Genomic DNA, 24,136 nt, shown 5'->3' on the forward strand with positions numbered 1-24,136 from the left:
ATCCCTACATTCAGAATATATTTCCTTTTCAATTAATTCATTTAGTGTTTTCTCCAACAAGAAATCAATCTCTAATAAATTAATTTCATGAAGAATCTACCAATACGCCTTTGGCCTAGCAATGAATCTCTACTTTCATAAGTTAAAAATGATTGTAAGGGTAAGGGTTTGAGTTCATCCCATGGACTCAAAATTCTCTCAATTAAATATTATGCATGATTGCGTGGACTTTATTTATAAATCTTTTTCCCTTACAAAATGCTCACCTGTGAGGGTAACTTATCTGGGCTTGTACTTTATAATTTTAATGTAACAATTAAGTTCTAGTTATGTATATCTAATTGTAATTATCAATGAAATATTTATTATAATAACAATTGTAAATATCTGTGTAATACAGTAATCTGGTAATCAATATTAAAAAAAAAAAATTCATGAAGAATCCTTCCAATAGTTATCCCTCTAACAGTTTTGCAATGTGGCAGGCAGATCGAACTTATAGAATCATTCATATGTTCCTTTTTCTCGAACAAAGACAAAGCAATACAGAATTGTTCATGAGCTTTTGATCTGTTACCATCCAAAATAGATAATCTCCCACTCAACCAGAAGTATCTAACCCAGAAGGAACTCTTATTGCTTAACAAGGAACTGTCCAGAAGTGAATCATGGCAAATTGTGTTGTTGGCTGATGCTCCATTTGTACCTTGGAAACTCTCTTTCGAAGAGCAGTTTACATTACCAGGTGCACAGGTGAAGTCAAATGGATAATCCAATGATACCGATTCAATTATTTTACAAAGATGATAGGAAGCCTCTGATATGAATTCAGACCGCTTAAGAACATTAGAAGGAGAAGACCCAAGGTCATAATATAACTCAGGCAGAAATAGACTACATTCAGTGGTCCTATCAAGCCCCGAATACCTGGTCAACTTCTCCAATTCCATGAACTTGAGAAATGCATCGTGGCACATAAGGCTTCTTCTTGCGGCATGTTCTAAAAGCAAGTGACCCATACGGTATGCACCATAGTTTTTTGAAGTTTCTCCCATAAATGTAGTAACATCACAACATTCTATATCCAACGAATTAGCATGATCTGGACATGAAAGGAAAGAAATAGCAGCACGATTACAATCTTTTTTTTTTTCTGACAAGCCAGTAATAAAAGATTCAAAAAATTGAAGTACATTTTTTGACACATCCTTATCGTTAGCAAAATCTTCTTCTTCTTTCCCGGGTTTACGACTCCTAAGCCTTTCAAGTCGAGTACTCCGCCTCTCCAGTAGTTGTCCTTCAAAAATATTTGTTTCCTTTTCTTTAATGATACATCTGTCAGAGTCGCTCTCACCAACATGCATGATTTCCCCAATTCCAGATGAGTTAGTTCCTTTCTTTTCCCCAAACCCCATGACCATTTCTGAACTAGTAGGCAAGCGAATAGCTAATCTGACATCCCCAGATTTGGGTGCTTTTTCAACTCTCACCTCAGAACCACACCCATTTAATGAACGCAGGATATCTAAGAGTGTGTCAGCTAGAGCTGCCCAGGAACTTCCTGCCAGACATAATTCTATGTTCTGGTTCCGCTTTTTACAAACAACACCCTCATCAAGAATTTCAGTAGCTGCTTTTCTCTTGTCAATAAATATAAGTCGAACATGTTTGGGTTCCAGCTTATCAATACCTCTTGGTGCATATAGAACTAGCTCTGTCTCTTCAATAGTATTTTTAACAGGCAAAGCACGAGAATGTGATGGCCAATGCCTCAAAATTAACTGAGCAACAGAAAGACATGCAACCTCATCACCAATAGCAATGAGGACTTATAATAGTTTCTTCATGCAATTCCCTGTACAATTCATCCAGGAGAATTGATAAATATCCAGAGTAAGTCAGGAAATAGGGATAATTCGTACATACGCAAAAATAGCAACCAAAAAGCAGTAAATAACGTTGATAAAACAAGCTAATGATTATTAAATAGTGAAACAAATAAATAAATGCTTACAATTATTGGGGCTACACAAAAGCCCTTGCTCAGAAGAAAAGCCGAACTCATGATCATACCATTTTTGGATTTCTTTCTGCAATTGTCCTTTGTAATTTGGTTTGTTTCCCTTCAGAGCTTAGGCTGGTTGGAGTTGCACAGACGATAACCGCTTCGTTGTTCTTTTTGTGCGGGGTTTTGGAATTTTCGGAAAATAGCCTAATTTAGCAATTTGTGGAGAGAAATACAATCTTTTCGATTCAAATATATATATTTTTTCAACAGCACTGCTATTACCCCGGGTCAAAACCCGAAACTAATTGAAACGACACCATTTTTTGTTTTTTTTGTTTTCGTTCTTCCTAAAATGACGCCGTTTGGTTACAAAAAAGATTGTCTCTTCTTTCCTTTCTTCATCCTAGCATTGTGAGACGAGATTGATCGTTTTTTTTTTCTTCTTCATTTTTTTCTGGTATGCCACTCCGCGAGCAAGTAAGGAGCGAGAAAATAAAGTGGGCTGTGGTGATGTTAGAATTTGCACGTATTGGTATCTATTTAGTGATTGGTCCACTAGTTTTTTTTATAAATCTTACGTGGATTTAGTTCCATGGGTTTAAGAATTTCTTTATTGTTCATCACTCTAGTTTTGTTTTTTTATTGGCTTTATGAAACACTGGCTTCTCTCTACAGTAGGACTCCATTGACACTCCACGACAGGAAAAATGTTCTGGAACATCGATGGAATGAAGCCAAAAGAAAGGGCGAAGATATCTTGCTCGGCACCGACTTTTTAAGTCTGGTTGCCCCTTTTGCCTTCTTTCCGGACGGATTCTCTTATACCATCCGGAATCCTCACACAGGAACCATTCAGACTTTTCGGGTCCCTTGGGTTGAAAAGCAATCCATTTTTGGGGAGGGTGGAACACTATACAAATACAACTGATATTATCACCATTGCTTCCACTGTAGGGTCCACTAAAGGCAAAGAAGCCATGCCGTATCCCATAACATAGTTTATTATAGTATATATAGAGTCTAACAATCCTTGATATGGACATGTCAAATCTACCAAGAGTAAAAGTTGATACGCTGCATCTAATGGTATACTGAGATTGGTTGGAACACTGAATTACCTCATTCTAACGAGTGCTTGAATCACACCATCTGATGAAGCATAACTTGTTTGTATGTCTGGATTCCAAGCTGAGTATGAAAGCAGTTTGACGTCCGAACAAAACAGTTTGAAGATGCTTAATGTAAACTGTAGTGTTAATCTCCAATTCAATTATTTAATACCCTAAAATTTTGAATTTATTGCTTTATATGATCGGGACCCCAAAAAAAAAAGTCTTAAGCAACCCGAGTGTCCATTACTGACTGATATACAGTAATGCTGTTAATTTTTTTTTTAATATTAAAACTTCTTGTCATGTAATCATTATGAGAAAAAGTGCATGACAAAACAACCAGACTTATGCATGTAGTTGTTATTGTTAACAGCAACATATAATGGAGGACCAAGTCTTAGATAATCTGGTTTTATCGAAATACTCCAGATGCATTAACAGGAAAAAAAAAAGTTGATGGTCAATAAGGTCCAAAGGGGTTAACATCAATGCTAATCAACAATCAAAAGACAAAGAAAAGTCAATTGAGAGTTCAAACTTGAAGATAAGACTCCCGAGGAAGAACAATCTGTTGCTTCAAACCAGTTTTAATCATTACAGATAGAACCTATTATGTATAAGAAACTAGGTAATATACAATAAAGTAACTCGAGAACTAACGTGGATAAAAAATTTGCTTCCAAGACTTTTAAAATTAAAAAAAAAGAGTAATAATGTTGAAAGTCATGATGCTCGCGACAGTGAACGCAAGAAACACAGCAACAACTACCATCCTCAAATCTCAAGAGTCTGAGAATGAGTGCATGAACTTCTCACATGAAGTGATATCTTTTAAAAGAAAAGCAAGAGAATATAACTTTTCACGTTTTTCCCCAAGGCAATTAGCATCCCAACATATCTCAACATACTCGACTTAATACCACCTTCCACACAAAATAAGCAAAGAATTGTCTGCATTTACCAAGATGAAATTTCCATAGATTTCAAAAGCTTTCAGAGATTCTGAAAATTTTAACTTCATATTTCGAGCTAGTAGTCCAGAGGATATCTGACTACACCTCACCAAAATGACTTCATAAGAGCTACTAGTGAATAAGAAAACAAGGGATATCCAACACTATGGTACTGACAATTTTTTGACACTGTGCTACAAGATACACAATGAAAACTATGTAAAGATTGATTAAAGAAATACCTTCATCAGATTCTCCACCAGATGAAGGAACCTTTATGCATAGAAAACAACCAATCCTGTTATCCTCAGCTCTCAAGCAGTCAAAAGTTATCAGTAGCAGCTAGCAACAAAGGCAGTAACTTGCAAAAGGAAGTCCAGTAGAACAGTCGAGGCTTCAAAAAATTATCTTTTAAGTTATACAATTTTTGGACCTGCAAACATAGAGAAGACATGGCATGCTGGTGTGGGAATGAAGCTTCCAACTGCAAATGCCAGAAACTCTGATAAACTAGCAAGAGTTATGGACGGACCAACTTCAATCAGTGCATTGCTTATTTGTGTCCCTAGAAAAAAACTCCAACCTGATTAAAGGTTACAGGAACCACAGAAGAACATATAAAACATAAAAACAATAAAGAAACTATATATGCAAAGAAAATATATGTGCCAGCATCAATAATTCACAAATAGCCACTCTGCCTAAATGAAAACATAATATGAAATACAACATGGGTGATTCCTTCACATTAAACACAATTATACAGAAACTTCTAAGGCATGTTAAAGGCATGACAGGAAATATACAATGAAGGCAAGCCAAGAAAATTTAGGGAGTTGAAATGAATTTTCATCCTGCATTGGCAAGCCCAAGATGAATGTAGGACACAAATCCCCCCACAAACAACATCAAGAAAACAATGGAATTCAAAGAAAATTGAAGAATGGACTTACAGCTAAGACAAGGAAAGGAATAACTCCCATTATGATCAATGTAGATTTAACTCCAATAGCACTGAAAAATCCAACAGATCCAGAGTACAGAAAACATGACAAGTATAGCTCCTGAAAGGTCCAGCAACACCTAGAGACCAAAATTGTAAGTCGCATTGATTAAGAGAACAGCTGTTTTTGTCGAATAGATATCAAGTTCTCAAGAAGCAGAAGATATACCTCTAGTCAGTATGAACTTACATAATAAAACTTCATATGAGAATCAACTCAAGCAAGAGGACCTTAATGAAACTCAGTATTTGTCACATAAAAAAAATTACCCATGAAAAACCTCAGTGTAGATTACAAACAAACACAGAAAATCAATATAAAATAAAATAAAAGGTAGGGCACAACTTAAAGCCAAATAAAATCATACCTTGGATGCAATGTAGAAAGAAGATAAACGAGGTGTGTCTCCAAGTGCGACAGAAATGTAGGCAAACATCACAAGACAGCTTGCCTGAGGTGTTGATGGCTAAAATGGAGAAAGCAACGAAAGACCAATCAAATCATCAATAAGACCACATGATACAGATTGTTCTCAAGAGGAAGTTGGCCAATGTGAAGAGCTATTCTCAGTGACTTACTTCTATGGTGACGACATCTGCAGTACTTTCTCTTTCAGTTCTTCCTCAATCGAAGTTTGTGATGAAAATGAAAGAGTAAGATTGCTAGACCGAACCATTAGTAGCAGCCACTCCTGTCAATTTTAATTTTTTGGAAATTTAATTTCCAGGCAACCATCAAAAGTTGAGTAATATATATGAAATACAAATTACAGCCGCCAAATCAAACAAATGCAACCATGCTCTAACCTAGCCATACAAATTCCTTCAAAATGGTCTATTTTAATTAAAAGAATCTCCAAAGTTGCATGAAAGAGATAATCATCCCACTATACATGTATCCATACCCTAAAAAAGCAGGCAATCTGATGTTCCAGTTACACTTGCCGAAGCATCATCATGAGAACAAACCCTTAGAGATTAGATAAAACACCAACAGAAAACACCAACTATATTCTCTGAGCATGCAAGATCTTTTATGTGATTGGCACCCCACTACCACACAATGAGAAAGCCTTTGATCTACTCAAAACCTAGACAAGCACGGCTTCCTCATCTACCTAGACAAGCACGGCTTCCTCATCTATGTGCTACTTCGAGATTGAACAACAAAACAAATACACTAAACACATATCACCTTATTCCACTCCAAGGAATTGTTCAGCTTTTGAAGTAGTTGATGCGCAGATACATTTTTTCAGTGAAACATGAAATTTAGGAATCCAAACAAAAAATTCAAACACCACTAAACAAACAACTCTGCTGCCAGACCTTGCCAACTAAATGAAAGCCTTTTCCCAAGACAAAGCCTTCCCCTTCTCTTCACTTGTTTCATCAATTACATTATTAACTGGATAGGTGATAATAGAGGCAGAAGCCTGAAATCAAACCACATCAACGCTTAGGATACAATCAGCTTTCAAACAAAGGGATAAAAGTATTAGCTCAGAATAATAGCTCAAAAATCCTCTTAAGACAGTGCTTGCATCGAGTCGAGCCTTAAAAGCGCTCAAACATGTGTCTGAAGAGGCATAATGCTGAAATTGGAACACACGGGGAATTAAAAAGTCAACATGTAAATAACAGTCCTAGATATACCTCAGTAGCTGTCATGTAACAGTAACTAGCTTTATACCCGAAAATAATACTCAGCATGTCCAATTCCTCCAGAGGAATCGTAATTTCAGGGTCATTTTCCAAATACTACCAGAAAAGGCAGAGAATACGAAAACGACAAAGTTAATACTTGGAAAGTGTACAATATGTTTTTGTATTTTTGCATCATCATGGTGAATCTAAGCATACAATTAAAGATATAAATAGGTCCCATTAAAAAATGATAAGCATAGTATCTCAGCGTCTGCGTCTCCCAGAGGTAAGGCCTTCCCCCAAAAAACTACTCCGTCGGCTCTAATAGACTCTAGACACATGATTGGTAGACATCTCAGCATCAAATCCATGGAAATGCAGGAAAATATTAAAAGGCCTCAGAAAACACTAAATGCTCGATTCTAGGCAAAACACTTGATGAACATGAATTAACCCTCCGAATACAAAGCAAATCACAAAGCATTAGATTAAAAAAAAAAAAAAAAAATAGAAACCTGAATATTTTCTTAAACCAGTCTGTGCTGCATTATATGCGGTAGTGAGGAGATAGTCACTGAAATTTGATCACACCATGGTGGTGTAATTAATGACACTTGTGAAAGATGGTTTCAAGCTTGACTGCAATTTCAACACAAATTGCTCAAGTCTTAAGAACCAAAACCATCAAATGCCAGTCCATAGAATGCAGCTCAGGCAACCAAGAATGATCACAAGAATGAGAGTTAGTTAAGTCACTAGCCCATTGAGTCCCCACTGTCATTGCATTGGCCTTCCAGAAAGAAGCAATATTGCAAGGTTTGTAATGCTTTTCACAGAGCTTTGGGTGAATTTTTCCAGGGATGGCATTGAGGAAAACTGCAATCTACCATCAAAGCTGATTCATTCCAAACCTCTAACAATCAATTCAAGAAACACTTCAACTACATCAGAAGCTTTGACATCACTACACTCCTTAATTCTTTGCTAATCTCCAAGCATTTAGTGATTAAAGGGCATAGTTGAATCAGATTACTATAATTCAAAAGAAGCATTATTAATGCAGCATCAAATAACCCAACAACAAATAAAAAAGAAATTTGTGGGCAAAATTATATAATCTTTTTTGAAAATTTTATCCTTATAAACAGAGAAGGAAAAAAAAAAATCCTTTTTTACTGCAGAATCACAAAGAAAACACAAAATAGATGACCGACCAAAGACTTTAGGGAGAAATTAACACAAAAAATCACTTTTTTTCTTTTATTAATTTTTTGCCTTTGGTTGATGTTAAACGGTTGCCTAGCTAAGTCTATACCAATAACAAAGATCAATAGTATAGTTTTATGATCTTAATCATATTTAACATGTAACTAAATATAATAACAGTTAAAAATAAAAATATCATAGTAAGTTGTCACATTAAGCTATCAAAAGTAAATACATTAATGATCCTTTTGTCTTAGCTACAAAACAACTGGACTGCCACTGCCAAACACAATTATACAGAAACTTCTAAGGCATGTTAAAGGCATGACAGGAAAATATACAATGAAGGCAAGCCAAGAAAATTTAGGGAGTTGAAATGAATTTTCATCCTGCATTGGCAAGCCCAAGATGAATGTAGGACACAAATCCCCCCACAAACAACATCAAGAAAACAATGGAATTCAAAGAAAATTGAAGAATGAACTTACAGCTAAGACAAGGAAAGGAATAACTCCCATTATGATCAATGTAGATTTAACTCCAATAGCACTGAAAAATCCAACAGATCCAGAGTACAGAACATATTTAACATGTAACTAAATCATATTTAACATGTAACTAAATATAATAACATTTAAAAATAAAAATATCATAGTAAGTTGTCTTAGCTACAAAACAACTGGACTGCCACTGCCAAACTGCCAATGTGTTGTTTAAAGGTTGGGCTGCCATAGCTAAGCCAGATATTTTCCCAGTTGCAATAACTATTTATACAAACAACACCTAAATAATTTTTTTAAGACAACTAGAGGTTTTGTTCTTTAAATTATCAGTACCTAAACAATATTAATTAAGACAGCTAGAGCTTCTATTCTACGGCACCGCAAACGAACTGTAAACTATGCATAAAAAGCAAGAGCTGGTGCCATAGAATGTAGCTCAGATTAATGATATTCTGGAGCTTCCAGGCAATGGGGATCTTATTCTTTCATCGACAACAAGTATGACCGCCGTTACATCAAACATCAACCAGGTGCAAATAACTGCAGCAGCAAAATCTTAAAAATGCTTCTCAAGAAGTCCATCACCCATGAGAGCTAACAGCCTTCAGTATCGGGTTGCTTAGAATTGAGCTGAAGAGACCTCGAGCCTGCAAAGGCAGCACAGCTTGAAAAGTCACAACAGTCATTTGAATGGCCTAACAAAATTAGGCAATATTGTAAGGCAAATTATGCTTCCTGCACGTCGGGGAAGCTAAAGGAGCACCACCTGAAGCTGCAATCAACCATGAAACCAATCCATCCAAGAAGGGTAAAAGCACTTAATATTACGTGTCCCCTGAGGTTTACTTCCTAAACTGCTCACAGACAATTCATCAAACACTTCCAACGGCATCAAAAGTTTTCCCTTGAAACATAAACACAACCCTTTTAGTAAAATCACTAGACTCCTTAATCTTTCACAATCTCCCATTCCCAGGCATTTTAGTAATTAGAGGGCATTTGCTGAGTCGGATTACTATTCAGAGTTAACTCAACAGAAGCAGAAAGAAAAATTACTATCATTATAAATGCAGGATCAAGTATCCATCCAACAAACAACAAACAAAAGAGAAAATAAATAGGCAAAAGTTATATGATCTTTCTCTAAAATCCAAAACCTATCAAGACATCAAATTTAAAACCCATTTTAATCCTTGCAAACATAAATATATATGAACATTCGTTAGAATCACAAAGAAAAGAATAATCAGCCACCACCAAGGCCAGCATTCTGTTGCTGAATCTCGGAACTTTGCAAAGACGCACTGATTGGCCCCAGGTTCGCATTTCTAGCACTCTCCCCATAATTACTTGCAGTAATAGATTATTGAGCACTACTATCATCATTATTATGAAGCTGCTGTTGTTGTTGTTGGGCCAGCTGCTGCTGTTGTTGTTGTTGGGCCAGCTGCTGCTGCTGCTGTTGCAAGGACCCAATGACAGCCTGCTGCTGCTGCAAAAACCCAATGATGGCCTGCTGTTGCTGTTGCTGGTGTTGAAATCCAATCCCAACTTGTTGTTGTAACTGTTGTAGAATCCCAATCACGGCCTGCTGTTGCTGTTGTGAAAATCTCAACGCTGCCTGCTGCTGTAGCTGAATATGCCTTTGTAGCTGTTGTAAAAATCCCGTCACCGCCTGCTGCTGCTGTTGTGCCTGCTTCTGTAGCAGTTGTAATGACCCAATCACGGCTTGCTGCTGTTGTTGGACTCGCTGTTCTAAAAATCCCATCGCTGGCTGCTGCCGCTGCTGCTGCTGGGCCTGGCTTTGCTGGTGATGTTGCCGTTGCAAGAACCTCATCACGATATGCTGTTCCACTTCTAAACAGTGGACCCTGACATAAATAGCAAGGGACTCGTTCAGTTGTTGATCCTCCCAACTTTGCAAAGACGTGTTGCTCGGCACAGTACTCTGCAGACGATCAAGACGCAGTTGTACCCGTTGTAAATACTTGATCCATTCTTGCTGGTGTTGCTCATGTAAAGTCTGGAACACGGCCTGTGTTTTCTGTTCAAAAGCCTGAATCGAGGAGAGAAGTAAGTTCTTTTGCAGTTTTAAAAAGTTTAGTCTAGCATTAGGACCACCAGCAACATAAACATCGGCAATCCTCTTCGTATTCTTCAAAAAAATCTTCAAAAAGGCCTTCAAAATATCAACTCTTCCCGTAGGCACAAAGGCTTTCATCGCATTCACTATTTGATCCACGCCGAACACCCTACAAATTTTAAAGACTTCTTCTGTATCAGAAGCATCCCCACCCAAACAATTCTCCAACCCATTATCTTTAAACACCTTAATCACATTCTCTTTTTCTGCATCACCACCAGCGATCTCATTCTCAAAGTCATTCTCCCCTGTTAATTTACCAACCAAAAAAAAAAAAAGTTAGTGTTATTGTTCACATCATCATCATCACAGTTGAGAGGTAGAGCATCAAACCCAAACGATTTACAAAATTATCATTAAAATAAATAAAAATATCATACCTGATGATGAACGCGCGGACATATTGATGGGTTTTTTGAATATGAAAAAGTGACCACAAATTCTTTATAAATAATAACAAGAAGACTCTGTTAGGCTACTGCTTTGAGATAGCAGTTTAGAAGCGGCGAATTGAAGAGAAGAGTAATGAGGAGAAGTGGCCAGAGGGGAAACGAGAGTTTTAGAAGCAATTCTTATTATTTATTAAAGTAACAACAGTTCCTTATATAAGCCAAAGAGATCCTACGAAAATAATAATTCCTAATAACATAATAACTTAATAACTAATCCTTAACAGAAAAGGAAATAATGCAGCTCTAAGACTAGGATTCTAACAGACTCCGACACAGCGGCAGGGGCAGGACGCAGCGGCGCGGGGCAAGGGCAACGCGTAATTCTTGTCTTCCACGTTTTGTATGTTTTGTAACTCTTTTATTATTATTTTTACTTTTTTTTGTCCTCTTCAAAAAGTGAGTCTTTAAAATCAAGGGAAATTATCATTCATATACCCTATATTTGCTCTGTTATCAAAAATACTACAACACTTTGAGGGTGTATCAATCGTCCACCCTTAGTTGACAAAATGTATCAGCCGACCACCAAACCGTTAGTTTCCGTTTGAAAGTTAACGGAGTTACAGTGAATTGACGATTTTACCCTTGAAAATTATTACTTGTATACCTTTAAATTCTCTTTTTATCATTTGTATACCCTTAAATTATCATTTGTATCATATGAAAAGACCAAATTACCCTTATGACGTCATCATACTTAAACGGCAACTAACGGTTTAGTGGTCAGCTGATACATTTTGTCAACTTAGGGTAGACGATTGATACACCTTTAAAATATTGTAATATTTTTGATAATGAAATAAACTAAGGGTATACAAATAATAATTTCCCTAAAATCAAAGACGTTCGCGACTCGCGATGATAACCGTTAAATTATTTTTTTAATAAAAATTAGTCACTGGGTAGGGCCAAAAGTAATTAAGGCGGCACTAGACTCAAAAACAAAAAGTAGTGGTAGATAATTTTAATTTATGCGTAAGATTTAAAAAATATTAATTTATTTTCATTCCTTATTGAGAGGATAAAAAAATATAGTATACCAAAAACACTTAAAATGTACAAGGAATCCAACAAATGCCACCTTACAAGAGACGGTCGCAATTCGCATGATCTATAAATACAAACTCACCTACATAAAATATTGAGCCAACAAATGTAATCTCTTGCTGTTAAGAAAACTGAGTCTCATGCACAAACATCAATAAAACAGCTCACTGTCAAATATAATTGGTAATTTATTTTATATTGTATAATGTTCTCTCAATAATGCCGACATTAATCAACAGAAAGCTTGTGACAATATTGCACAATGACATCACACACTAAAATTTGTTTTGAGATTACCGATCAATCTTGTCTTTACACCATAACACTAGCACACCAAGTAGGTAAAAAATTAAATCTATATAAAAAGAGAGAGGCGCTTACTTTTTGGAGTTTGGATTGATATCATAGAACCTCTTTTAGACTTTGCATAAAGCAATACATGCATTAAAAAAGATGTAAAAAAATAATATAAAATAGTGGCAACCCGATCACTTAGGATATGAATGAATTATGTAGGGGGCACAAAGGCAAAGCACCGACGTAGGCTTATTTTTTTTACAATAAAGAAGGTAAGTCGATATGTTCATTAGTTTGAAGATAAGTTGAAAATTATCATTTTAGATGGGTAAACATCTTAATTCACTTGCAAAGAATATCATCGTTGTATTTTAAGGGTCTCTGCTCCCACCCACAGTCGCTTTTAAAAGTGACAACTGCTTAGGACGTATTTATAGCATTTTTCAGTGATAATTATCAACAGTAGAGGTAAGGTTGTGATGATGGATTCTCAAAATCAGCACAACGACGCATTTTCTTATCAAGCAGGACTATTAGCCCCACTTTAAAGTTCTAATATAAGTCCTTTTCTAAAAAAACTCCATTAATTAATTAGAAGAATTCATAATTTATAAGGACATCTATATTCTTTAGAAGTTATCCATAATTCAATCTTTTTCCAACTTCTTTCTTTATGAAAGATGTCTTTTTCGAAAGGGAAAAAAAATTAATATTGCATTAACATAAAACATTACAAGAGAGAGCTGCAAATTGTAGAAGCTCATCCCCAGCCAAATACACGACTAGTCATCATTTCAAATACGCCAAATTTCTAATCGACCTTTTCCTTAACACAAGCAATGAGATTAAGCATGTCTCCAGAAGTCGAGTCACCAACATTTACCAAGAAGTTGGTGTGAACATTTGAAATCTCCTCTAAAGTCTTGATGAAATTGAGCATACGTTGAAAAGACGACTATCTGATTGGTTAGAGCATACTCTTAGGGAAATTTTAGTTTTCTTATAATGTTCTTTTTATTTTTTTTAATGAATTATTAATTTAAAAAAAATGAATTTGCTCATAAAGAGAGAGAAGCAATTTACTGGAATTGATTTGGGGGTAATTTTGGAAGAAAATAGATGTATTTATAAATAATGAACTCTTTCCATCAGTAAATGGGTTCATTTTTTCAATTAATACTTCATCAAAAAAAATACAAAGAACATTATAAGAAAACTAAAATTTCCATAAGAATATGCTCTAACCAATTAGCGAGTCATCTTTTTTGGAATTGATTTAGGGGTAATTTTGAAAGAATAGATATATGCTTATAAATAATGAACACTTTCCATCAGTAAAGGTGCTTCATTTAGAAAAGAGTTTTATCAGAACATTAAAGGATTGTCAAGAGTCCAACTCTTTCTTATCTTCGCATTCTAACCGTAGTGGAGGTGGAGGTGGAGGCGGTAGATTATTTAATCTAACCATAACTAACAAAAAACCTAATCACGGTTTAGCAAAAAGCAGTTTATAGTCGAGAGACTAGACCATGGCTTCTAACCATTCATAGTTGATAATCAGAGAAGCGCCCACTGCCCAATGGGCTAAGCCCCCTCACCCATAAGATGATCTAAATGCCATTCTATCGCCTTCTTTTATTGTTTTCAGCCCTTACGTCAACATAATGTCAATGCCAACTTTATTTTGGGGTGCCAAACGGATTGGGTATTACCCGACAAGGAATGAGGTCGAACCAGTCCCGACCATCACTTGATAAGAACAGAATTGGTTTGGAAATTAAATTTTATAAAAATATTTTACGAAATATATATTATTTTAAATAATAATATTTCTTTGACACATTAATTACACATATTTAAAATTTTAAATATTATCTTTATATTTTCATAACTAATTATATTAAAATGAGCTTAAAAATTATAAAATTAATTAAAAATATAGTTATATAATATTATAAAATGTAAGATCGAGCTTGAAAACTGGATAAAAAATAAGGGGTTGCTTTCTTCTCTTGAATTACCTATAACCAATTGAGAATTTAGTGGTTTCTATCTTTTAGCTGAAGAGCGAAGGATGCTATGTATATTTGTTTTGATTATGATATTAATATTCTGGGTACATTATTATTATTATTATTATTTTCGTGTTTATCGAAAAGAAAGAGGACAAGGTCATTTATGACATAAAGCGAGTGTACTTAGAATGAAAAATGATTTATTTCATGCTTTGATGGGCGCATTTAATAATGGGTTTTATAAGATTAACAAGGTGGTGATAGTAGCTCCACTTTTTTTTTTTTTTAATTCGTACCAAGATCGGGTGAATTATTTATCCTCTAATTTATACTTTTGACCTTCTAATTTACTATTAAAGACATTAATATAACTCCATAAATATTATTACTCTTAATACATACCCAATAATCTCAAATATATTTCCCTTAATAATCTAATATATATATATATATATATATAAAGCTGGGACTTCAAGAGCTAATGTGGCATCATCATTTCTCATCTTTTTATATTTTCTATTATCTAAAATATTGGTGGCTTAAAATACATCAATTAATTAACATAAGAAAAGAGGTTCTTTCATTTTCCCTCAACAATGTCACTAGGACCTAATTTCAATGCCATAATTTCATATTTAATTATGCAACATTTTGTTGAGTGCCTTTTGGCTTATTCAAATTTTATTATGCTAATAATTAAACTTTAGTGCCTTAAAATACATAAACTAATCAACATAGGAAGAAAGATTCTTTTATTTTCCCTCAACCTCATCTTTTTATATTTTCTATTATCTAAAATATCGGTGTATATTCTTTATACATGTTTTTCCTCTTTCTACTTAAATCTAATAATAAGTAACCATTAATAATAATTAATTATAAGTCTTTTGAAACATTTGTTTATTTTATTATGCTAGCAATTAAACTTTAGTGGCTTAAAATACATCAATTAATTAACATAGGGAGAAAAGTTCTTTAATCTTCCCTCAACAATGCCACTAGGACCTAATTTTAATGTCATAATCACATATCTAATTATGTAACCTTTTGTTCAGTGCCTTCAGACTTCTTAAAATTTTAATATACTAACAATTAAACTTTAATGGCATAAAATACATAAACTAATCTATATGTATATATATGAAGTTGGGACTACAAGAAGTGATGAGTACAAGAAAGTCTGCGATTTATTTTTTACCGAAACCGGGCAAGAAAAGAAATTTCTTTAAAAACGAGCTATTCGTGTACGCGCCACAGTCGTGACTTTTCCGGTCCTGCTTTAAACACCTAGTAGGAAGGATTAGGTGTATTATATTGTATTTTAGGATTATTATCATTTCACTACTTCAAAAATTACCAAATATCATATAACTACAACAAGTATTGTCTCCTATCATTTTCCTACACAAAAAAGATTGACTGCAAGAAGTTCCTAATAATTCTGGCCTTGAAGGACAAAAAGCTTGTGAGGATGAAGTTCTGTCACTTTCAGATATTGGCACATCCAAAGATCGGCAGAGTAGTGAGTCAACCATATTCAATCCTCGTGGAAGATTTTCCAAGGAAAAACACCCATCTTTCATTGCCTCTCCAAATAAGACCCGGCAACATTCATCATCTGATATCAACATGTTCTCTGGTTTAGCTGAACCAGCTGCTAGATTTCCAGCAGAACTAGGAACGCTAAGTCCCAAAGAGCTTTGGAATGGAACATTGGCAACTTCATGGCCTTCATGAGAACTTATACAATGAGCTGGCAACCCCGCTGATTGATGTCCCAATTTGAGTGCCGAAAAGTTTGATACATCCTCTAAATTAAACTGGTAAGGTGTGCTTGCAAAAGACCCAGCATTATTGACAAAACTTTGTTCAGGGAACTTAGAAGAGCAGCCAGCTTCACCAGGTATTTCTGGAATGGAAAAAGTGACATCTTCAAGTGAGGTGTAATATTGTTCTGTACAAGATGCTGGACTGGAGCTTCGATCCTTCCCTGGACACGACTCTTCACTAAAAATGACCTGGTCTCTCGTTTGTAGCACCGCATTACCAGCAGAATGAGTGTGTGCAACACCTGCTGACTCTCGACTGCATTCTGATACTTCTTCTCCTTCTGTTCCACCTTTAGGACAACTTTCATCTCCACTACTTTGCATCCTTTGCGAAGATGACGGCAAAGGTTGATTTTGATGTCCAACAAGAGGCAGGCCCTGGAACTGCTCCAATAGTCCTGAAGCCAAGTAAGAGTCCAACTTCTTTTTCACAGAGCTGTTCCAGTGATTTTTTATTGCATTGTCTGTCCTGTTGATCAAACAAGAACAAATATATCGGATGCCATTTTTGTCTCAGCAAGTTCCAAATAAAAGTTTTTCACTCTTCTAATAAGAGAACCTTAAACCAAACAAATACCAATTGTGATCCAAGGGCAGAGAGGGAGAAAACAGCAAGATCTAGATAAAGTCAAGGACATCTTGGAAGTTGACTCTCTTCTTGCCATAAGAAATAGACTTACCTTCCTGGCAAGAATTTTGTTAGCTCCGCCCATCTGTTCCCATAAATCTGATGTGCACGAATTAAAGCCAGCTCCCCTTCCTGAGTCCATGCCTCTTTGTTTATGGCAGGATTAAGATGATTATGCCACCTACAATAATTTAAATTTATTAAATACAAGACAGGGAACGAGATCAAATCAAGGTGAGCAGATAAAGAGGGACCCAATCGTCATAAACAACACTATAATCATACCTTTCCCTGCATTGCTTACCAATACGGCCTGGTAAATGCTGAGCAATGGTGGACTACTTTTTTGGCCCATATTTGTTCACCAATTCAATTATTATCTCATCCTCCTGATTACATATATGACAATTAGCTGACAATGTCAACATGTATGCTAAACTATAGCACTGCAGGGACGGCACGGTCATAAGAAACAACTATAGAAAGTACCTCTTTAGACCATGGACCTTTAACCAGTTCTGGGCTCAAGACCTTCTGCCACCTATGTAAGCATTGTACATCTGTTCGGTCTTTTAAAACACTCCGCTGCAAACAAGTCAAACTACAATTAGAATGTGTATCCACTGGATAAATATTTTAATAAATTCATAATATGCAGACATGAGATAAACTCATTCCTTACCAATTTTCTTCCAATTCTTTCCCTTGAAATGCTGAACTGCCTTCCGCAATATCTCATCCTAAAACAGAATTAGCATCCGTCTCGTCAAAAAATAAAAAACTACACATACAAGCTTATCCTTATAACTGTCTTTATAATTATTTATAAATATAGCAATTTATCTTGGCATTTAAAGAAGCAACTTTTAAAAACAAAGATAAATTCAAGGCAATATCATTTTTTTTTTTTTTTTTTTTTTTGTGGGAGGGGGAAGGGGGTGTAAAGATGGTATCAATAAACATGATAGAAACAGAAAACCAAATAAATAAACTGCTAAAAGTAAACGCATTCACCTCTTCTGGTGTCCACTGTCCCTTTGTGGAACGTCTTGTAGGGCCACTGGTCCTCCTATCAAAAAATGATTAAATGGTCATGACCACAATCATGGTAAAAGTTATTGTTACTAATTAGAAGGGGCAGAGAGGTCAAGAGTACAGAAAGACTTAACATTATTCACAGTAGAAGCTATTCTCACTTGTAAGGGGGTGGAGGAAGTGAGTACACAAAAAAATGGCTTTCCCCCCCCCCCCCCCCCTAAAGCCACTAAAGATTAGCTTTGAACAAGCAAAACTAATTAACATCTTTAAGATTGAAAGTGCTACAATTCACTAAATTACTAATTTCCCATCTAAGCATAACATTTATGAGCTAAATAACCCACATCCCCACACCCAAAAAAAAAAAGGGAGAGAGTACAAATTGTATGTGTGAACAATAATTCCATCTTTTAGCTCAAGGAGCAAAGCAAGTAAGTACCAAATGTAGCTTAAAAGAACAGACCTTATCCATCAGTTGAAAATGCTCTAAGGAACAGTGGCACATGTACAAGACAAAAGCATAGAAGATGAAATGTGAACAACGAGAGTTTTATGCTTTTGAGAGATTACCCATGCATAGATCGCATTCTCTGACCACCGTCACCAAGTCCATCTGAAGGAGCAGAGATTACCCAGTCACTTTCCATACTTTATTGACAAACAAATAAAGCTGCATACCCCGATTCCAATTCCATGACAATTTTCTCCAGAATCTGATCTCCAAATCATTATCTATTTTCCTAAAATGAGGCTGGAAATCCCCTCCCGCGGAACAAAACCACAAGCTGACATATAATTAAGAACAAATGCAGTCAAAATTAGAAAATAATAAGTTTGTTGAATATCCAAGAAAGGAACATAGATTCCAAAGTGATCTGATACAAAAGGTACTTTCCATGATAAATATAAGCGAATAAGCAACCTTTTGAATTATTAGAATAAAAATTATGACACAAAAATACAGCACCAAATGTAAATTAACAATCATTTCATGAATCATTACACCAAAAATTCTTAAGCTCTTAATGACCAGCAAAACCCTTCTGCAGAAAGCTTCACACTAATCTACCATTGTTAGTTCAGAAATAAACTCGAAAGTAATCTTCAATTGATATAAAATTATTATCAATGCTCAAAATTCAACTGATGTACAACAGTACTGAAGGGCAAAGAATTGAAAATTCTTCAAATTGCCGACGACACTTCATAAATTCAAACCAAAGATCATGATCAGACACAAACTGTCAACTTCATCAACTAAACCCTAGATCACCCACCGAGTAACTTCAGAAAATTCAAATTTCACGAAACAGCAAAACGCATGAAAAAGCATTAGATAACATAAATTTACAACAAAAAAGCCAATTACCGGTCAAGAATCAAGATCAATGAAATCGAATTCGAATTTCAAGGAAACAAAACCCGAAGCAACTCTCCGAACTCAGCTTCAAGATTCGAAATTTAGACGAAATCGGTGGAGAGAACAAAACGGTGCGCATTTGCAGATCCCAAAATGAAATTTGAATTAGCGAAGAACTAAAGATCTGCAAATGCAACTATTTTTTTTTTTTGAAAAAAGGAAGAGTTTTAGTGAGAGAATTGTGGGGAATTTAGAGAGAGATAGAGAGAGAAAATGAAACGGTCTAGAGTGCTATTCAAACATAAAGGGGCGGACAACTGAGTTTCAAACCCTATGGTTAAAGTTCGAACATGTTTGGTTTCTTAACGGTCGAGATTTACAAACGTGGACATATAGAAATGTTCTAATTAGAGATTTCAACCATATTAAAATCAGATATAAGATAAAAGACAAAAAATACAAATTCTAATGTAATATATTTTTATCTTATAGTGTATTGAAATATGTGTTCTTTTTATATTTTAATTTACTCCTAATTTTATTATGGTTAGAAATCCATTATTATTATTATTATAGATATTAATTTTATGCAAATATAAATAAAATCTCTCACTAGCCTTAATGAAAGTGAGGTTTGAGCATTAGATTTTTGAAATAACCTCTTGTATTATGCACAAGTAAATCAATTACTACATATATAACACTTAAACTTTTAGATCCTTTATAATGTGCCCATTCATTTTAATTTTACTCGTTTCATAAAACAAGATTAGAAAGAAAGCTGAGTCAGCCCGTGAGAATAAGGATTGTAGAATATTTTTAAGTTCATACCAATCAATTTCTTTTTAAATTTAAACAATCTTTACTTATTTTTCAGTTGCTAAGGAATCAACTTGCTAGATTTCCATATTTTTGACCTGCCATGGAGCCTGTTTCAATTCAAACAGTACTGATCATTCATCGCAGAAGGCTACGGAATATTATTACACATACTATACCGTGAAGTATTGCATGGAGAAGAAGCTGTCTTCAATAAAAAGAAAGTTAACGGACTCCAATGCAAAACATATGAAAGTTCCTCTGGAATGGGTGGGCTTGAGGAACAGAAAAGCCTCCAGGCAAATGGATGATCATTGCTCAAGGATCAGGGCTTTTTTTTACTATTTTTTATTTTTTTATTTTTTTAACCCTTTTTTTTTAACACTATAATATTATCTTAACCCACCAAGCAACTTTCGGACCCCGAAAACAAACATAAAAGACCAAAAATGAAAATCTTATTTTTTTTTTAACACTATAATATCATATTTTTTTAATTATTGTACCTTGAAGTATGTACACAATAGATAATTCGAACCAATTTACTTTGAATAATGAAAATCTCAAACAACCAGTACCTTGGCATGTTGAGAAAAGAAGGCCTCTACATCTTCACGCTTCACATCATATTCTAGAGGTGTTGCAGCAATTGTTCTTACATCCAATTGCTCTTTCATCTCCTCTGCAGTTGGTAGTTCAGCACTACGACCCACTTTCATCCCTAACCCACCAAACATTATATACAAAAATGAATAAACAAATAAATTAGAAAAAATCATTTATACTCAATTTTAAAAAAAAAATCAGAAGAATATGCTAAAAAATGCAGAGTTGATCACTAATTGATATTGTAATATATCATCTTCAATTCGACACAACATTTAAAGTTTCATAATCACAATTTCAGTGACAGCTGCAATATACATACAGTAATTTGCCTAAGAAGGAGAGGTTAAAGAAAACTGACCATCTTCGGAAAGTTTAAGGGAAGAAGACTTTCGAAGTGTTTCAGCAACAGCCTTTAAAGTATCTTCAGGTATGTCTTCAGACTTCACATTGCCCAAATGTAAATGCTCTTTCATTGTCTTAAACGAACAAATGAGAGCCAAACCAACCACTGTATTATCCACAGTCAAGATCAACCAAAAAAAATAAAAACTAAATTCAATTTAAAATCAAATAAAAAACAGCTAAAATTTCCATAGAAAAAAAAAACTAAGAATAAAAAAGCAAGTAATAAGGATACTGGCATCAGAGCTCTCGCTGATCTTTCCCCTAAGAAATTCATCAGTAGGAATATTGCTATCACTGAAGTAAAATTCAACCTGCAAAAGCAATAAAAATAAAATAAGAGCCGACATATTTGAAGAACTTTACTTTGAAACAAAAAAAAAATGAAGGTTAAAAAGGAGGAGGAAAGAGAAGAAGGACCTGACGCAGAACAGCTTGGGCAGTTTCTTCATCTAAGGACGCCATTCTTGTTGTACGGACGAGAGAGGCGAGTGAGAGAGGGCAAGCGTTCACTGTTTAGGGTTTTGTGTTCTTGTGAGATATTTTGGGCGGCTTTCGAGTGAGACACTTTATGTTACGTCTTCCTTAATGCAGGGATGGGCAAAATCGGGATCGGATATCGGATTTTGGGTTGGTTGGATTGGATAAAAATCGATCCAAACTTCACTTAAACTTATAATCCGAGCCGATTTAATTCGAATTTAATTCGGATTGAATTGGGATAAAAAGTTGGGTGGAGTTCGAATCGGATCGGATTCGGGTTAATTCGGGTTCGAATTAAATTCATGTTATTCTGATTAATTCGGGTTAATTCGAATTGAGTGTAATCAAATCAGATTCGAGTTAATTTGGGTTCAGATTAAATTCGAGTTATTCGGATCAATTCGGGTTATAATTAATTTGGCAATTGGGGAGGTGAAATTAGAAAATTAATTTATTATAATTTTATTATATTTTTTCCTGAAGGGTTTTGGTGCTGAAAAAATTGTAAAAGTCACATGAAATTATCTTGTCTATTTTGTATTGTTGATTATGAGGCTCATAATGAATCTTGCACCAAGCATGCTTACAAAAATTTTGTTCATATTAAAATAAATTAGGTTTGTGTTCATTCTGGCAATAACAACATAAACGTGCATGTCCTTTATAAAACAAGCATTTGTGGCTTGTGCACTTGCAGAATTTGTCAATAGAAAGAAATACTCACATTCTAGCAATAACAGAATTTGTGCACTTACAGACAATTAAAACCAACCCAACTTGTCAATACAAAGAAAAATCTTCAATGGAGTATGTCATCAATGCTTTATGCTATAACAAATACTCATACCTCTGCCATTTAATAATAAAAAAAGTTGAACTATCATGTGCATCCTATAATCAAAACTTTACACAGTCAAATCAGAAAAGATAATATATGCATGGTATCCAAAATTCCAAATAATCTAAGTTGGATTCTAGTCTTTGTTTTTTCTCAGCATATTTCAATTGGTTTCTTTTCCACTCTTGTCACCTTGCTAACTAAGACATTTCTCTCCCACCTTCCTTGTCCTCCCTCATTCATCCATCCATTCATTTCAACCAACAAAAAAAAAGAAAATTACTATAGAATTAAATTCAAATGATTCAAAATTAAAAATTAACACAAAGCATAAAATTAAAATTAACACAAAGTTTAAATTTAATAGTCTCCATCCAAAGCGCAATGTCCAATTCTAAAATCTAAACATTAATCTTTAGAACACAAAATTAAACATAATTAAATAGTTTCCATTTTCCAAAACACAAATGACAAAGTTTCAAAATCCAAAACACAACAAAGTTTAAATGTAAATCTAGATCAACTTCCTCCACGGCTCCACCGTTCCTCGCAAGCACTTTGACAACTTCTAACTTCAATTTCTTCTACTCCAAGTTGACGAATTGAAGCATATATCCCCTAGGGAAAAATTGAAAAAATAATATATGATAACCGTTTAACTACTTTCTTTAAGCCGCATTACAAATAAAGGGACATTAAACACAAACACATATGCCCAATTCATGTGCATACTTGATTAAATATTAGAAAAAAAATTATGTCAATTGTAGCTTATTTCATGGCATTCATCACCAAGTAAATTTAATAATAATTCTAATTCCTAAGTAATACCATTCCAGCAATTTCAATGTGTCTAAAATAAATGAAACAATTATAATATTACAATTTGAATTAAAACTTAAAAATTAAAACTATAACTATTGTCTATTATTATAGTGTAAATTACAACCTAAACATATAATATGAAATTATAAATAATAATATATATTAAGAATTACCTTTCAAATATCTATAACACCTATATCAGCGCTCACTGTTTCCACCGTTGAAGCTTGTGATCTTACAAACTCTTTAAAATATCCAAAAAAATGAAATTAGTAAATAACTTAAAGTACATGTAGATGCTATTTATAAAGTTATAATACATCTTCACTTTATAAAGTATGAGAAAAATATTAACTTCTTGTAGCTCCATATGGAATATCTGCTCTTTAATATCTTCCTAAAGGTTGTAGACAGGATTAGCAAAAAGTTTAGCTTGTAACCAATTTTCGGTACATATCAATGCCTCAACCATACAAGGGGTCAAAGAACTCCGATATTCGTCAATGACGCGACGCCCTGTGCTAAAGACAAATTCAGATGCCACTGTGGAAACAGGAACAACGAGGGCATCCCTTGCAATTTTCTCTAATATCGGATACTTCGATCCATTAACCTTCCACCAAAGCAAAACATTGAGCTTAAGATTGCTCGGATCTTCAACTGGGTCACTCAAATATCGTTCCACCTCAGATACTACTCTCTTGCCCTCATTCTGAACAAACACTTTCTGAGCATACCCAAAGAAAGGGCGAGAAACTCAGAAAATGTCATCACCATCACCACTAGGACCCTTCGGCAAACCAACCTCAGTTGTAAAATAAGGAGAATAACTTGTACCACCATAGTTGCTGCTAGGAACACTCTCACTACACATCGATGGTGTGAAACTAGAGCACATTGCACTATATGCATCATAAAG

General features: G+C 34.7%; 3 protein-coding genes across 23 annotated transcripts; all 3 read right to left on the bottom strand.

Moving 5' to 3' along the window:
- Positions 1–341: 341 nt before the first annotated feature.
- On the bottom strand, positions 342–11,350 carry LOC107177315 (calcineurin-binding protein 1-like). 21 transcript variants are annotated; one of them, XM_052444920.1, is made up of 5 exons: positions 7,239–9,796; positions 6,406–6,512; positions 5,656–5,768; positions 5,445–5,543; positions 342–5,156 (listed from the first exon to the last, which is right to left on the bottom strand). In XM_052444920.1, exon 5 carries the CDS (start codon positions 1,419–1,421, stop codon positions 366–368), a length of 1,056 nt encoding a protein of 351 aa, XP_052300880.1. In that variant the 5' UTR covers positions 1,422–5,156; positions 5,445–5,543; positions 5,656–5,768; positions 6,406–6,512; positions 7,239–9,796; the 3' UTR covers positions 342–365. The 21 variants fall into 21 exon arrangements, 20 of the variants coding, with proteins under 20 accessions (XP_052300880.1, XP_052300924.1, XP_052300891.1 ...); XR_008056670.1 differs by adding an exon at positions 10,956–11,350 and having other exon boundaries at positions 4,121–5,156; positions 5,656–9,079; positions 9,690–10,823; XM_052444964.1 differs by having other exon boundaries at positions 5,656–9,079; positions 9,687–9,802.
- Positions 11,351–15,661: 4,311 nt separating this feature from the next.
- On the bottom strand, positions 15,662–18,625 carry LOC102625345 (transcription factor MYB3R-1-like). The gene is given in 8 exon segments (XM_015529630.3): positions 15,662–16,684; positions 16,896–17,024; positions 17,129–17,232; positions 17,333–17,416; positions 17,418–17,428; positions 17,526–17,583; positions 17,858–17,912; positions 18,452–18,625. Coding segments are annotated over 8 exon segments (1,470 nt in total). The 5' UTR covers positions 18,529–18,625; the 3' UTR covers positions 15,662–15,732.
- A 1,998-nt stretch (positions 18,626–20,623) lies between these two features.
- LOC102610478 (la protein 1-like) lies at positions 20,624–21,536 on the bottom strand. Its single transcript, XM_006476064.4, has 4 exons — positions 21,492–21,536; positions 21,307–21,385; positions 21,028–21,177; positions 20,624–20,781 (listed from the first exon to the last, which is right to left on the bottom strand). Exons 1-4 carry the CDS (start codon positions 21,534–21,536, stop codon positions 20,624–20,626), a joined length of 432 nt encoding a protein of 143 aa, XP_006476127.2.
- Positions 21,537–24,136: the final 2,600 nt, after the last annotated feature.

This window comes from Citrus sinensis, chromosome 1 (assembly GCF_022201045.2).
Source record: "Citrus sinensis cultivar Valencia sweet orange chromosome 1, DVS_A1.0, whole genome shotgun sequence".
Taxonomy (NCBI): domain Eukaryota; kingdom Viridiplantae; phylum Streptophyta; class Magnoliopsida; order Sapindales; family Rutaceae; genus Citrus; species Citrus sinensis.

Coding starts and splice junctions, on each gene's coding strand:
- LOC107177315 (XM_052444964.1), bottom strand. CDS start 1,421: ATGGTCATGGGGTTTGGGGAAAAGAAAGGAACTAACTCATCTGGAATT.
- LOC102610478 (XM_006476064.4), bottom strand. CDS start 21,536: ATGGCGTCCTTAGATGAAGAAACTGCCCAAGCTGTTCTGCGTCAG. Junction 21,386..21,491: donor CCCAAGCTGTTCTGCGTCAG/GTCCTTCTTCTC, acceptor TTGCTTTTGCAG/GTTGAATTTTACTTCAGTGA. Junction 21,178..21,306: donor CAGCGAGAGCTCTGATGCCA/GTATCCTTATTA, acceptor TGGATAATACAG/TGGTTGGTTTGGCTCTCATT.